Here is a 16671-nt window from a genome sequence, read left to right on the forward strand (position 1 = left end):
AAAGTATTGTCAATGCGATGTTTACGAGTAAATAGGGGAGTTGTGTCAGCCACGATATTTTAACAGAACTCCTACTTCCCCTCATTTCCCATCTTAAGTTTTTAGGCAAACCCTTTCCCTCAAAATTTGCACTATCATTTACCATTTCACACGTTGATGCACCACAGTTAGAAGCATTGATTTTTTTACTGATTTCGCTGGAACAACTAGTTTTGTAGACAAATTTTTCTCAGCTATTGATAAAGACGAATCCCACTTGCTCCTGGGGACTGAGCCCGATGTTTGTAATTTTATATTTTCAAAACTTTGTATTATCCAATTCGTCATGTATGAAATCCCTTTTTGCCGGGACAACAATTTCACAACATAATATTGAAAATTTCACAATATCCAGCTTTGTATAATCAAGAGTTTACTATATGCCCTAAAATATCCCCAAAGTATATGTACTCCAAACAGACACTGCACAATCACCTAGGGTGACTAAGGTTTAATAATCAATCTAAACCTTATATGGACTGAACAAGAATCCCATATCTTCTGAAAGATTTTCCAGGTTCTTCATCAAATCACACACAATAAAGAACATCTATAATTCCACATTTGATACATACTTGTTGCTAATATTGGCTGCATTAGATTACTGCTGAGTTATTCTTAGACTCTTATTGTACATTTTCTGGGTTTTGAAATTAAAAATTGGGACAAAATTGATGAAAATCCATCAAAAGATTTGACTATATCAGATGCTGTATGTACTATAATGCATGGAAAGGAAATGAAATTGGGAACTAATTGGTTACCTAAGCACTTAAAAATCATTGAAATTGTATTCAGAATCCTTACTCGAGGTTGAATGAGAAAATTTCATTTCATACTTTTTTTGGGGCTAATATTACTGTGCTTCATCTACCAGTCCATCAACTGTTTATGGCTTTGTAAGCCCGTTATGCTCGCTGTAATGTAAGTACATATTGATTATTTTTAACTTACAAGCATAGCATTTCACGAGTCCTTAAAGGTATTAAAATGGCTATTCAAGAAAGCAACAGGAACAAGTGATAATACCTGAAGAATGAAACATAATCACTAAGCAGTTCGACACGATTTGGAGACTTCTTTGCAGATAAAAACTTGAAGGTTTAAGGACAGGAATTGTTATTTATGGTACATCAACAGTAGATCAAACTATGAAAGATAAATGTGTCAGAAGAATGAGCAACCACTTATTTCAACTCCATCATAGACTATAATGTAGCTAGGCTTGGTTCCAAGTATCTTAGAATCATTACATGCCGATTCAATCACACCACTGAACCAGCAGATTTGGATTAGACAAAAATACAACATTTCATTACGAATACCTGCTTCTGGAGGCTGACATTTCCATTAGGGCTGAAGGCATACTTGCGCCCACACATGGGTAAGGCCCGCAGCACAACACTAATAGCACCCAACTTGACGCCTAGATGCGTGGCATACTCCTCTCGGATGCTCTGCACCTCGAGGCGCCAGCGGTCGGGGCGTGTGGGTTGAACCTCAAGTGTCGACTGCCCCTTTGCCTGCCCCACCAGCCGGAATGTACTTCTCTCATCCACAACCTCCACCACCCTATCAACAGCAATCATTATGAATTACCTCTCAAAGCTAGGACAGTATCCTTGCAATGGATAATGATAACTCTACACTCAGGACATAGCCCTTAAAAAGTTAGGAACCTTTGAGTGTGGCTCTTTCAATTCCTGGAGGTAGAGGTGAAAAATCACATAATTGGTGATAATTATCAAGCCAATTCACAAAAATGTAGTGCATTGAAGCTGAAACAAGAGAAATTGCATTTGTGTACACACTGGTATACCTTCAAAGTATTTATTTGTAATAATAAGCAATTAGTAATCATTTAAATATTGATTTCAAAACACAAAATGATTAATTGCTAATAAAAGGCCACCTTTCATTGTATCCATTTTATAGCCTAAGTACTACAAATGTTGCACTATGAAGTAAAATTACAAAGAGGGTCGTATCTTTATTAGGGATGGACGGATTCAGGATTTTTTTAAGATCTGGAACGGATCCTTGATTTCAGGTGTTGGATCTTCGGATATTTTCAGATCCAAATGGATTTTTAATTGCCTGCTATAAAACGAAGAAATTATTCAAGTTTCTCCTGGGTACACGCGATCAAAGGAATGCTGTTTAGATTTTCATATACATTTCAATATTTTAACAGGTTTAAAATCATTTTTATAAGCTTTCAAGTTATCAAACAGAATTCAAATTTTCAAAAGTAAAAGTGTGAAGGGGAAGGAGCCCAATCCCTGTCTTTTAACCCTTTCACTCCCAAGCCGCCGATATATCGGCCGCTTGCTTAGAACAATATTTCACATAAACTATAATGTTTAATTATTTCATTAATTTTTATTATGAATGTATACATATTTTGCTATCCTTAGGTATTTTTTATATAATTTAATTCATACTTTTAACATTTTAATGGACATTATTTCGCCAACTCTTTGTAAAATCTAACTCATTTTTTCGAAATTCTTACGCCACTTTATAACTAAAGGAAATTAGAAAATTTTTCCGTTGTTGCTGCTAGTTTTCGTTTATAAGTGATATAGAGGATAAATTTTAATAATTTTCCAATTTAAATGTTCTTTGACTATAATTTTTTATGTACACTGACAGCTTATTTAACTTCTTTTTTTCCTCTCGTAAATTGCCGCCGCAGCTGACTAATGACCTTATGATATTCTCAACAAGCTTATGCACACTTTTACGCGTGATTTATTGTTATTCACTTCACCACATTACGTGCGTCTTTATTAATGTAATACATTGGTACCTATGACTCCGTACTTTCCACGACGTAAGATTTTATCTAACCTCTACTCTCCCGCCCGCTGCAATAATATTTCGGCATCTTCATATTACAATCAAATCCTTCTTCGGTATCGACATACATTTCAAAGGAATCTTCTTATCCGAATCATATTACTAAATTTTATTCACAAGGAAACAATACTTCTTGTTTACAGGAAGAGTTCACTAAGAGTAAGATTATCGTGGTAGGTGCGCGAATAAAATGTTTTCAGCGAACCTCTTATACATTGCCTTAAATTATCCACGGCTGAAATTCTATTGCATAACCATTACGATAGATTTCAAACAAAATGGTTCATAAGTAGGACAAGCACCATAGTGCGAAGGCGCATGCGAAGATAGGATCATAACTCTTTCCACTTTCTCTTATGGTATGCTGCATTCACTGAAGCATTGATTTAAAATTTCGGATGCAGAACCGATGTCTTCAGCGAAATTGGATCTGAAGTATTCTGTGAAGGGCAATATCCACAGGTACAGCAGACTCCCCATTATTCGCCTGCGGTTTATCCGGGTTGCAAATTATCCATGCATGATTTTTCACTCTTGATTAATTTTTTCCGCGATCTTTATAAAAAAATCAGATGCAAAATCATCAGAATTATGGCATTAATGCTAGGATACACCGGGCCTATTATTTCCATTGGAATCCCATTCGTAAAACGGAAGCGGTCACACACTAGCTACATTCACGGGAACTCCGTGTTCCTGTTTTCCAAGCTTCGCAGCACGAGACAGCACTCCTTGATCACAGATACGCGTCGCGCAGCAGTTGCAACCCAGGCAAACTGTGCCAGATGAGACTATCTGGCGTGGTGACTGACAGTGTAGTTTCCGACATCGAGCAGTGGTTTTGAAGCATTTGCGCAAACCACTTTTCTGTATCCGTGATCACACAGCCACGGGTGTGTGGTTTTCGAAACCAGGCATTACATGGAGCATTAATAATACGAGTGCAACCATGTTATCGCTGCTAAAAAGATCGCAAACTGGTGAAGAAAGCTCTCAATAAGTCCAGGAAGCACTATTAAATAACAGAATAACTGCATAAATAATAACAGATCATTGTTTTATGTAAATTATGAACATTACAAGACATTTAAGTGAAAGTTTGGATTATCTGTGTTTTTCGATTATTCGTGCCATCTCTCCCCATCATTAGCCCAGAAAATCGGGAGTGTACTGTAACGATATCCAAGGTATCCGATCCAACGATCCCTAATCTTTATACTTTATTTTATGACTGTCCATGGTCCAACATGTTTTTGACTGTGATCTATAAGGCTGTTTGCCCAGGTAGCAGTGAGTATGTTGTTGCACTTATATAGTTTGCTCATTTCACTCAGTATGACTAACATAAAGCAATGAAGTGCACACAATTGCATGAACTCGCCCGCTACGAGGGTACAGTGGCACTCACTTGGTTTCGAAGAGATGTGGCCATGAGACATGGCATGTCCGTCCCAGTAGCTCCTTGGCAATCACGGCCGTGTCCTTCTTCCAGCAGATAATGTCGTCCACCTGGACATCCAACATCATGCTCTCACCGTGGCTTGGAGAGTCAAAAACTTTCACCTTTGCCTTCTCCAAATATGCCTATCAAGGGAGGAAAAGAGCAAGAAAATGCAAAAGAGAAATTAAAAATTCTCTGGTAGTTTGGATGGTGAAAGAAGGCAACCACTGGCATTCTCCAGTGACCATTATCTGCTCACTCACATGAAAGTATCAGGAGTAGTTAGATTCACAGCTTAGGTGCAATAGGAGAGAGTAGGGAAGGATAGGTGGAGAGAAACCCACCACCGGCATTAGCCTGCATGGTATGGTGTTTGGAGGAGGCGATCAAGAGCTGTGGTCATTTGTGCCATGAAGGAAGGATAGGGAGGGGAAGAGTGGAGGGAAAACCAGCATCACCATTAGCCTGCTCTTAACACAAGGTGCCATGGGTACCATGGCTTAACGACCCAGCCGATGGACAAAGTGTGGTGAACTTGGAATGCTCTCCAAAACAAAAAAAAATCAAGCAGGAATCCCGCAGTCTCTAAAAAATCCCAGCCAATGCCCGAATTTGAACCCAGATCCACACAGTGGTAAGTCAACCACACCTATCTGATCCCCAGCATTAATGAAATGAAAGGCACTGAGTGAGGGGATGACAACTTAACGTCCTATCTGATGGACAGTGCTGTTATGGAATTGCCCTGCACATAGCATTTGGGTAGGGGTCTCCTATAAGTCTCTGCCACCACTGGGATTTGAACCATGGTCCATGGAGTGGGAAGCCAACACTCAAGCCACACCATTCACCAGTTTGCTCATTCATTCACACCAACACTGGCGCCTCATTTTCCACAATAGAGAGACAGCCACTCCTCCACCATGACTTGATGCTCAACATCACATGATGTATCCCAAAAGACACTGCCCACCATCATTTTGAATGGCTAAGGTGAGAAGGGTGGGGGGAATGGAATGGGAAGTAAACATGGATTGGAGAGACGAGAGGGAGATAGAGGTTAGACCAATTGTCTATTCTAATAAGATATCAACCTAGTGTTTTACATTCTTTGAAGTAGGAAATATTGCAATGGAAGAGGTAATTTGACATAGAAAGCAACTTGATTGGATATGACTCTCAATAATGTGGATAATTATAAAACATGGATAACCCCCACAAAAAACTCATGTCATCCTTAGAGGAACAGCCCTACAATGCTGTAGATACTCAGGTGCAATTCTATTTTCATCTGCATCTAGCTTCATGGTGGTCCTCAGGCAAGGGAATAAGGCATAGTATATGATGATATCAATTCCTTGTGGAGGAGACAAATAGGTTTTCTTAGTCTAATGTCATTACATTGGAGAAATGCATATGAAATGAGCTTCCAAAACTAATCTGTGGTCAAAGTTTAGTGCAAACTTATCCGAGCTTCATCTAAGACTTTAAAGAAGGTAAAATTTCTTTGTTGCTCTCAAGGCAACTGAGATAAACTAAAAAAAAAAGAGGCCATTCAAATCCACCAATACAAAAACAACTTTAATAGAGATTCAGATTACCAGCTGAGTAGCACCAATCCTCAAGATGATCCAGAAGGGTAGGAAAGTTCGGACGACTGACTAATCAGGAAGCACCAGATTCCAGACAGAGAGCAAGCAAGGCGGAGAAGTCATCATATAGGTACACAGAAGACCTGAGGATGTTCACTGAGCTGGTAATCAAAACCTCGATGGAGATGGAGTAACTTAGCTGTTGAGAGACCCTAGAAAAGTAAAAGCAAGCCCCCTCACCTTGTGTGGCACGTGACTCAGGGATGGGAATCCTGGGACATGGACATCGAGCAGTACGTTGGCACACAGGCCCTTGACCAGCTGGGACTGAGGGACGTACAGTTCATCCCGCAACACATGCTTCTCCAATGCATGGTTGCTCTCGATCTTTGGGAAGTATGGAGCCTCGAAGGAGCCTGCAAGAGTCAATGTCAGATGCCGTCAGCAAATGGGAGTTGATCATTGGGTAAAGGCATGCATGCACACAATCTACAGTCTGACATACAGCCTTCCTCAAGAAAAGATATTTGAAAATGGCCCATCAATGGCAGACAGCAATGGTACAAGGAGATCCCAAATATCACAACACCTTGAAAGTCCAAAAATAACAGAAATGTAAACCTTAGGCTACATAAGAAATAAATGAAACTTAAGCCAATCCAAATTCTCCTGAGCAGAGAAATATAGCCTCTCACTAAGCTGATCACAAGGTAACATGTTACTCAATGCCCATAAATATCTCATTACTTCTTTCAGTGAAAAATTATACTTGTCTTAAAAGCAATTCAAGCCAATCTGATTGCTCATTTGAAAAGTATGATGCAAAAATTATCTTCTCTCATAAGATAATTGCCCTACTGGTAGTTTTTGCCAGGTAAAGAATTAAAATACTTCTTATTTTCTATTAACAGAATGGGAATAAGTTGCAGTATTCAAAATGTAGGCGCTACTTGTATTCTGAATAAACTTAAACTAGGGGAGTATCTGCTATTTCATTTGTATTCATTGAAAAATGACTGAAAACCCTTCACCGTTGACACATGGCAATCACATTTTAGGTGGTCATGTAGGTTGGAGATTCCCACTCACCCAGACTCTTGCCCGAATATGTGTAGACAGACATGGGACCATGTTTGTTGCGCCTTCTCTCCTCCTCTGTCAGCATTCCCTCAAGTGGAGCCATCGCAGCCAGCAACCGTACCTGACCACAAACACTCAATTCAATTGTATGATCATCCCAGGCATATAAATACTCGTGATGGGTCGGTTCGATTCCTCGATTTTTCGATTCTCGACCAAGAAGCGGAATCGAAAATGAGTACTTGCCAAGGTGAAAAATCGATTCCGATTCCAGTAGCACTTGAAAGCACAAATTTATATACGACCGCAATTCCAACAGTCATTTGAATTTTCACGCTACGTAATCGTAATAACAAAACACATATCTTCCAGGGATGTGCGAGTACTCGAAAATTCAAGTCGATCGAGTAGTTGGTACTCGACTCGAGCGTTTCGAGTAGCATTAAGAATGTCGAGTCGAATAGTTAAGGTTACAGAGCTTTCGAGGCTAGTAGGTCCAGCAATCTGCCGACAGGAAGCGCTATCATGAAACTCATGTAATAATGCTGTTTTTAAAGCCGATAAGTCATTCTAATGCCTTGGCCTGGTAGTTTCAGCTTGCCTAATACACTATAGTTGTCGACGTGGGCGCCGAATACCTTTACGCCAGCCGCGACGGCCGATCGTCTTCCTACCCGGCGCACACTGGTCCGAAATCGGAAAAAGCTGGAATAAAGTCCAAAATGACCTTTTTGGGGATAGAGACTTGAAACTTAGCGTAAATACTCATAAATCATTACCATATATAGATTTATATGCCATTTTACATAAATACGAACCTTTAGTGAGATGCAGAGGCCCAAACATGACCAATTATTCAATGCCACGCGAGATATCGTTTTTCCTGAAAAATCTTTGAATTTATCTAAGTGGTTTTGCGTTGGTATGAGTTTTATGGAATAAAAAACGCAATATTCCTTTGATCTGGTGCTTTGCCTATACTTTCAATGACTTTTGAAGATTTTGGCTATAATGTGTCTGGTTTTACAACGCAAAATGGCCGACCCGTTTTTCACGTGAAATTTGACATAAAGTAGACATTATCTTTCGTTTACGAAAAATATAACTCAGAAAATTTGAATCATAATATAAAGTAGAGATTTCTAAAGAGTACTAATTAGAAATCTTGGAAAAAAAAGTTTTCGACGAAGGAAATAAGAGCGATTTTTCAATCGCGGGTCAAGGCTGAGGTACAAGCCGCGGAACTCTAATGGTCGGTAACTGAGGCCGATTTTTCAAGTTTTTAAAAATATTAGTCTTGAAAATCGTCATTTAGAGCATGGATAATCATCTTAATTGACTTAAAACACTAAACTGAGGATGTTAAAAAGGATTATGTATAAATCGACTAGAACATTTAGCGCATTACTCGAGTGAAAATACTAAGGATTGGATATTTTTCGGAACCATCCCACGCATAAGAAATATGGCTCGGGTATTGAAGTAAAGTGAAGAGATTAAGTCAGCATGCTTAAGAGAGAGAAAAATGAACTGTTTCCATTAAAGGCAACAACCGATACCCTTTTTCCCTTTCCACCTTCGCCGAGGTGAGTCGCGCGGAAGGGGGAGTTTTCTTATTACTGCGTCCGTCCGATGTGATATTCATTTGTAGCGTTAGTTTCTATCTTGAACTTAAAAAAGCAAGAGATTTTAAGGTTGATTAAATGACGTGAGAAGTATAGAATTTTTTTGGCTCTACAAAACTAAAGTTTAGTTCTATAGTCCGTTCGCTTCGTCCACTTGAATTCCATGAAGATTCAAGATCCAAAAAAATCATTGATATAATTTTTAATAAAAATTCCAGTCTCCGAAATCTTGCAATTTTGGTAGGAAAGTACTTTCCCAATCACACAAGTGTGTAGCAAAAGGCAATTTTTTGCAGGCAGTAATACAATGGAAGAAGTAGGAGGTAATACTGTAACATGGAGACGTCAAAACCTGCAAGCTGGGCATGTAGAATAATTGGTTTTTCTGCTCGAGAATTAGAAAGGGCTAAATATTACATGATTCATATACGTAGTATGTAATCTTTATTACAGCTATGAAAATTTCTGTACTCAGGGCTCTCCCTTGTAGTTTGGATACATATGTATGGTTGACATATTATGAGTGCCAATATTCTAAAGTAATACCTATCATGTAACACCACTTTTCAGGTATGTTCTGTCTTGAAATTTAGCTATTATATTTTAATTACATAGTGATGATATGAAAGATGCTTTTGTCAACTGATTCTTTCACAGAGTAATATTTTTTTAAGTGGTTGTCTTGCTGCCTGGAATTAAGTGACATTTTTCTTGGAGCCTATGGTGTCAGAATCGATGGAATCGGTATCGGTAGAATCGGAATCGAAATGTCAGAATCGGAATCGGGATCAGAATAGATAAAAGTTTGGAATCGACGCACCACTAATAAATACATATTAAAATATAACACCCTAGATGTTTGATACTGTTACGCTACATTAAATATACAGGTTGATAAAATATTTTGTTTTTAATTTTATTCTCTATCTCTATTGTCTTGCTCTCCCTTACTTTTTATGCTAAACTCAAAGGTGATGAAAAATGTGAAATACATCCCATAAAATTTAAATTTTACAAGAACAAAGCACTTAAAGGGCAACATAACACTGTGGCATCATTACTTTTCCTGCAAACATTTTGGTTTGAAAATGTGTAGCAGAAACTAGCTGTCAATACGTCAGCTTTAAGGGGAATTTTAAGGGTAAGCCTGTACACTTATGACAAAAGTAATTTCCTTTGAATGAATTTATACAAAGTTTCTCTAATGACAGCAAGCCAAACATTGCTTTGTACACAAAAAGTTGGGTGGTGCGAGACAATCAATCTACATGACTTGTGAAAATATTATCATATAAGACAAATTTTACCAAATCAAAATAAAACTATCAGAAAGAAAAATTTCTCACATGGAAAATTCTCATCCATAGACTGCAATTCGTTTTACTCAGAGCTAGTGGCTTCACAGAAGTTTTACAAAGTACTCAACAAAATCAAGGATTTGTAACAGAAAGATGCAGATGAGTGTCTGGTGCATGATTAATGAATATATGAATGAATACCTCATCAATGAAAGGGATGAGAACGACAGCCTCCCACTCCTGCCTCTTGCCATTCAGGTCCGTTAGGAAGGTGGATGGGTAGTAGTCAAGGATGGGCGAGTTCTCATCTTCCATTAGCGAGTGGAACACTTCGGGCAGCAGGCTCTTACTAAAATTAAAAATCACAGAAATAAAATGGATTCTGCAAATATCTCCAATATTTTGGGCATTTTCCCTTGTAAAAACGATGCATAGAAAATACATGGAAGAATGCAGCAATCATTGTCACAACACAGGTAGCAATGGATTCCAACTGCAGACTAAGGTGAGTTTAAGTTTGAGCTCACAAAATATGAAAACCAAGAAGTAATAAGATACAAACAGCTGTAGTAATTTTCCACGCTATTCTATTTGCTCAACCAGTTTCAACATTTACGTGTCATTAACAAGAGCTTGATTGGATATGACACTACTGTGATGAATAATGTGGATGATAATAATAAAATGGGTAATTGCCATAGAAAACTCATGTATTTCTTAGAGAAACAGCGCTACAAAGTTGAGGATACTCTCTAAGATAATGACATGTAAATGTGAAAACCGGTTGAGCGAATAAAATAGTGTGGAAAATTATTAAAGCTGTTTATATCATTTTACAATGAATATCCACAGAGTGAACTCATCAACAATTGATCTGAAACCAAGAAGAGCTGGCATTGGCACAAATTTGAAATACTAATGAAACTGATTGATAGAGAAAATTAGGCATTCGAGAAAGAATTTTCAGCAGGGGGGGGAACAAATGACTGACATAGAGGATCACAGGCATATAGGGAAAAGTCATTACAACACATCACAGAATTTTCATGAACGATAATTCAGAACTGGAGAGCATTCAACTCGAAAAGGATCTCAAAATATAAACTGTGCTAATGCAAAACAGTGCTACTCAAATGAGTGTTAATTAGGGAGTGGGTGTACTTTTAACAATGAGAATATCAGGAGATCAAACATAATTTACTTTCTTCAGGAGATAAAAAAGTTACCAGGAAACCAACCTGAGGGATGGGAGGACAGCTAGGAGCTGCTGAAATGGAAGGAATGGCTTGCCCAAGTCAAAGTTCAAGTCAACATTGCAGAAGTTCTTGATGTCTGAGATGTATGGTGCATAGTGGTGGGGGTAGAACCATGACCATGAGCACACTCCGTCATAGTAATAGTGAAGATTCCACTGGATAGCCCGCACATATCCCTCAGCCTGTGACTGCAATACTTCCCTGGCAGAGGAAAAGAAATAAATGATTACCATAAAACCTTGATTGAAAACCTTGATTCAAGGAACTAAAATACGAGAGTATAAAGTTCAAAGTAAAATATTAAGTACCCTCTCTTGTATGGCAAATTTGTCCCAAAAATTAAGAAAAGAATTCCTCGATTGCAATTTATGCATGATATTAAGCCTGGGAAATCGATTGAATTACGGCATCATTTGATATATTTTTAATGGAAAACGGAAAAAAAATCAGGATCACTACAAAATTTTGTTTGTAGCAAACCAGATAATCATACTTGCATCCACGTTGTAAAGATTCTTTTTTGCTATATTTATTAATTTTCATATCCAGTATCCCTGAAAACAGCACTGAGAGGCCTTTTTTATCAGGTGTTTTTGACAAACAATTTGAATGGTCACAGAAACCCATGGCCTGGATAACCTACGTATCCAAGTGGGACTTGAACCTGCAAACTTTGATTTGGATCGATTTGAGATCACATAAATTGTCATTATCATTAATAGGTCGTTCGTAATTATTTTTACAACACCATTTAAGATTAACCAGTGCACTCTATGCACAATATTGCCTGAGGATTAAAAAAGTCTACCTTCACCCCATGATTTGAAACCCAGGGACAAAATAATGGAATTTGACAAAAGTGGAGATTGGAGGCCTAAGAAGAATGTCAGTCAGTGGGGAGTGGAATGGTGTACAGGAAATTACAAATAAAGTGTTGTTATCCCTCTTCAACAGTTTCCTATTCAAGATCACTGCCAGAAAGCTAGCCACCTATCACATATCCCATTAGGAGGCTTACCATTCCAACAATTGGAAAAATATTTACTCTGAAATGACATGCAAAAACAAGGCAACACCACCTTCAACAACAACTTACGGTGTCACTTTCTCGAATTCAAGCTTATTTGTGTAATAATCCCGCTTCTTTTGGCAAAACTCAAGGAACATTGATGGGTCGTCTTCTTCCTCATCATCATCGTCATCATCTTCATGGAAGTCGTCCTCGACACCTCCAAATAGCACCTCCAAATCCTCCTCTTTGTCCTCGCGTTGCAACGAGAGCTCCTCCAGCTGCAATAATCAATTGCTCACTCAACATACATACAGATACACCTAAAAATTCCTAAAACACTCCCACCATCATGAATTACGCAGCTAAAACAATCTACCAAATTTACGCTTCTAAAAAACTACATTATCATGGAGCCACCATCATAGTGCCTTATTGCAGGCATTGTGAGTGATAAGTGAAAGACATAATAATGGGACGTTGTTTCGAAAGTGTCAGCTGTTAACGGGGCCAGTAGGGTTAAATGAGCATCCAAAAATTGAGGGATGACAACCTCTCTTTGTTGCTTCCCCGGCGACAGACTGGACAAATTAAGGGATTAAGTGGATGGTCACTCCATTAGCCTTTGATTGCTCAATGTTTAAAGAAGATTTGCAGGAAGGCACTCCATCCTCAAGATATAATTGTTCTCAGAGATTTTCCCAGAACAGGAAGAAATTTATCTGTACATAAATCATTTTGGGAGAAATAAATGAGTGTAATCCAGGAACTCTACCTTATCACAGACAGATTACCAGAGACAAGACTTTATGGTGAATAAAATCTGCAAATTTTGTCACAACTATCTGTCAATCTTAGTTCATAATTTTGTTGTATACAACATATTTTGTCATAAGAAATACAAAACTTACTGATACAATAAATGGTTTGTGAGATAACTATATCCAAAATTTTCTTTTATTTCTTCCATGGAAGTCTTTCTTGTTCACTAGCATTCTTATTGTTTTGTCATCATTCACCACAAACAGAAATATAAAATAAGAACATGTAAAAATATATATTTTCACCTCTTGTTCCATTCTCTCAGTGTAGTTGATCATTTCTAGCAAATTTGGATCCATTGGTGCAGAGGGGTTGTCTCTGGAATTATTGAGCACAGCCTCCGGAATGTTGAAAAACTGCAAGTTTAAATAAAAAAAATAAATAATCATATTTGGAAGTAGAGCCCCAATCAGACAGAATTCTTCTTAAGACATGCAATCACAAATCTGAATTTCTGCAAAAAAAATCAAAAGAAATCTTATGAAAGTGCAGCCATCAAGAACCCACATCCCATTTTTTGCATCCTAATTAAAATTGTAATATAATATTTATTTTGCATCTCACTCTATTTATTCCCTTCCTGAACCTTTACTTCTACTGATTCACACTAATCATAAAAAAAAATACATTTAGTCCCATAAGGTAGCTTGAATTTTGAGGATTTTTTTTCCAATATTAACATGTAACTACAACTCATACTTCGTGCAATCAGTTCTTTTTGAGAGTTGAATATTACCATTGGGGAGGCATTCACAAAGCATTCTGTACTCTTTACTCCCTATAACAAAGAAATTATGTTAATTTAAAGAATTGTTTTGCAATAACTTTATTTCAGATACACGGAAATGAAAGCCTACAATGAAAAATTTATTTTCCTTTGATTTCATTCATTTGAAGTAAACTTTAATAGCATAACAAATGAAGTTAATTAATTTAAACATCTATTTGTTGCCCAGCAAAAATATCAAAGCGATTATTTACAAAATATTGTATGAGAATTGCATCTGTAACGCAACAACTATGACAATTAATAAAGGCTTTTTTCCAGGGCAAAACTTCTCTTTGCAATGATAAAAATAGGCCTACCAGTACATAATGATTTATATCATGTACAGTTGCCCCAGGGAGTCTCATTACATGAGAAATAGCAACGCCTAAACAAAAATAAATATTTCTGTGGCTCCACAGGTTTGTATGCAAAGGGGGGAGGGATTGGAAAAGTGGGAGAGGATATTTGAGGAGGAGTACATTCTAACTCAGGTTAGTGATTTGAGAGGACTGCTGTAGTCCCATTGAATCTTGTGGTTGTCTTCAGTTCAGTTCTCTAGGGCACACCTCCCTAGTTGAGCATGAATTTTTCGGAGGTAGCCAATTTCCTTCTCCAAGGGCACAATGCCTGAACAATGCCCTGGATGTACTTCATGGTTACTGTAGCATTAATTTTGCTATTTCTTCCATACCTGTTTGTTTCCTCGGTAGATTTTTAGATAGGATGAGACCATGGGCAAGATTCAGTGTGGAAAGAGTTTACAGTAGCTTCCACAAAATGAAATGATTCTGTACAGAAACACGGTCACTGTCTGCAGGTGGAAGCAGGGGAGGCTGAGAAAAGGATAGGAATGGCAGTATACCAATCTTAGGAAAGCTGCACAATTAATGAATGAGATGCTAAGAATGCCATCTGTGTCACTGATGCATGACTCTTGCAACAGGAAACATAAACCCAAGTTCATTAACTTATTCGAACAAAATAGTGAACATTAGATCCCTTCAATTTCATAGAATTAAAACTGTATGATAGGTTTCTCCTAGTACAAGCAAATTATTGCATCAATTGTAAGAGAAGGACACTCAAATCGACAATCAGAAGATTGTATGCGAATGAAACCAGCCAACCTTTGGTCTCTCCTTGGTTGCCCCCACTCTGCGTCCTGTCTTGGCATTGAAATATTTCAAGTCGGCAAACTCATCCTTGAACTGATGGACGTCAAAAGCAGCCAACTTCTCCAAGTAGCGCTGAAACCTGGGCAGAACCAGGGTTCCACCTTCATTTATGTAGCCTTAACATGAAATAAAAAACCACAGTAAAACATTTTTAAGACTCATCTACGATGATACTTAAAGTATAATGAAACTTTAACAAGCAACTTAACCGAAACGACAATGGTATCCCGTAAAATATGCAATAAAAAGCTGAGGCCTTCAACAAATGCAAACCTATATTCAATAACTGCCAAATGTGATAATAACTACAGTAGACTCTCGTTATTACGAAGTTCACAGGACTGAAAAACTGGAGGTTCATAATAACGAATTTCCTAAGAACATTTCTTTTCATACGGAATCATAGCAAAAAAATATACCTTGCCAAAATTTCTTGTTCCTTCAATTTCCCAAACTTATTGTCACACTACGTCATTCAGATTCAGAGTCACGTTTTTGATGTACGCGACTGAATTACGTGCAAATATAAAAAAACCAAGCAAATTTGTTAGGGTTGAGATCTTCCCGAATGCAGTAAGTCCGTGACAGACAAACAAGATGCATTCCGAGACCTTGTTCGCAAGTTGATAAGCCTATGCAAGGCATCAAAAAGTGTGGTTATCCTTCAGAATGCAACACAGCATTACATTTCTGTTTCTACTCAATTGTGATAAACTGGAGGGTGTTCAGTCTCATAGGATTGGCGGCATCGGAAACAGCTTCAGTCTGAGTCGATCGGGAACCTATCCTACGCTCTTTTTCCGTGCGTTTCACACTTACTATCAGAAAGCGTTCACTTTTGGTATGACATCAACAGTCATCCTAAAAGAATATTGATCATCATAAATGATGTTATGGCCTTCATGATATGCCATTAACATCTTACAAATTTTCCGTAAAAGTGGAGGTATGCTGGAACAGTGGCGCAGCAATTTTGGGGGATTAACCCCCCCCCCCCCCAGAGCTCAGAGAAATTTTAAAGTTTAATCCATTTTACTTGATTGGATTGATATTACTAACAGAATAGCGAAAGGATTAATAATAAAATATCCCTCGGAAAGCCGTAAAACTCACAATTTTGAACCATTTATCTTAAACTTCCACAATTTATTAATCTCGCACCTACCGCTTACCCTGGTGGGTATTCCATACCCCCACACACCCCAGTATTAGTTGCACCTCAACCCCCCCCCCCCCCAGCCTTAATTCTTAGCTGCGCCCCTGTACTGGAAGGAAATACAGCGATTAAATTCGGTTGAATGGTTTCCATTATTATTAATGGCTTGAGTTATGTAGGCTAAAATAACGGAAAATAATGTGGTTAGTTTGTTATCTGTTTTGCACGTACTCGATTATTTTTAAAACACCATTTTATTTGGAAAATGACAAACAGTTACTATTGTTGCACCTTTCAATATATCTACTAAATTACATTTCAGAGTGCAATAATTCAACACAGAAAAAAAATAATCACTGCGATCGGGAATTGAACACTTAACCTTTACTTCACGGCCTAGTGCCTTAGTATATTGTGCCACCGACTTTTCTAGAAAGAGGGTGGAAATTTGTGGACTATACAGACTGTCCCAAAGGTCGTGTGTCATTTTAGACCTGTAATTTTAGCAACTTTGCATGGAGCAATATTCATGAAAATTGGCACACTT

General features: G+C 37.9%; 1 protein-coding gene across 1 annotated transcript in view; it reads right to left on the reverse strand.

Annotated features, from left to right (window-relative positions):
* LOC124163216 (5'-3' exoribonuclease 1) overlaps positions 1-16671 on the reverse strand; it is an 80972-nt gene that overhangs the window by 43145 nt on the left and 21156 nt on the right. Inside the window, exons 8-16 of the mRNA XM_046539960.1 lie at positions 14921-15084; positions 13270-13380; positions 12290-12483; positions 11176-11394; positions 10139-10286; positions 7024-7135; positions 6175-6350; positions 4310-4485; positions 1365-1611 (exon numbers count right to left, since the gene is read on the reverse strand). Coding sequence (XP_046395916.1) covers positions 1365-1611; positions 4310-4485; positions 6175-6350; positions 7024-7135; positions 10139-10286; positions 11176-11394; positions 12290-12483; positions 13270-13380; positions 14921-15084 — 1547 coding nt within the window. The remainder of the gene's footprint in view (positions 1-1364; positions 1612-4309; positions 4486-6174; positions 6351-7023; positions 7136-10138; positions 10287-11175; positions 11395-12289; positions 12484-13269; positions 13381-14920; positions 15085-16671) is intronic.

Source organism: Ischnura elegans, chromosome 8 (assembly GCF_921293095.1).
Source record: "Ischnura elegans chromosome 8, ioIscEleg1.1, whole genome shotgun sequence".
NCBI lineage: Eukaryota > Metazoa > Arthropoda > Insecta > Odonata > Coenagrionidae > Ischnura > Ischnura elegans.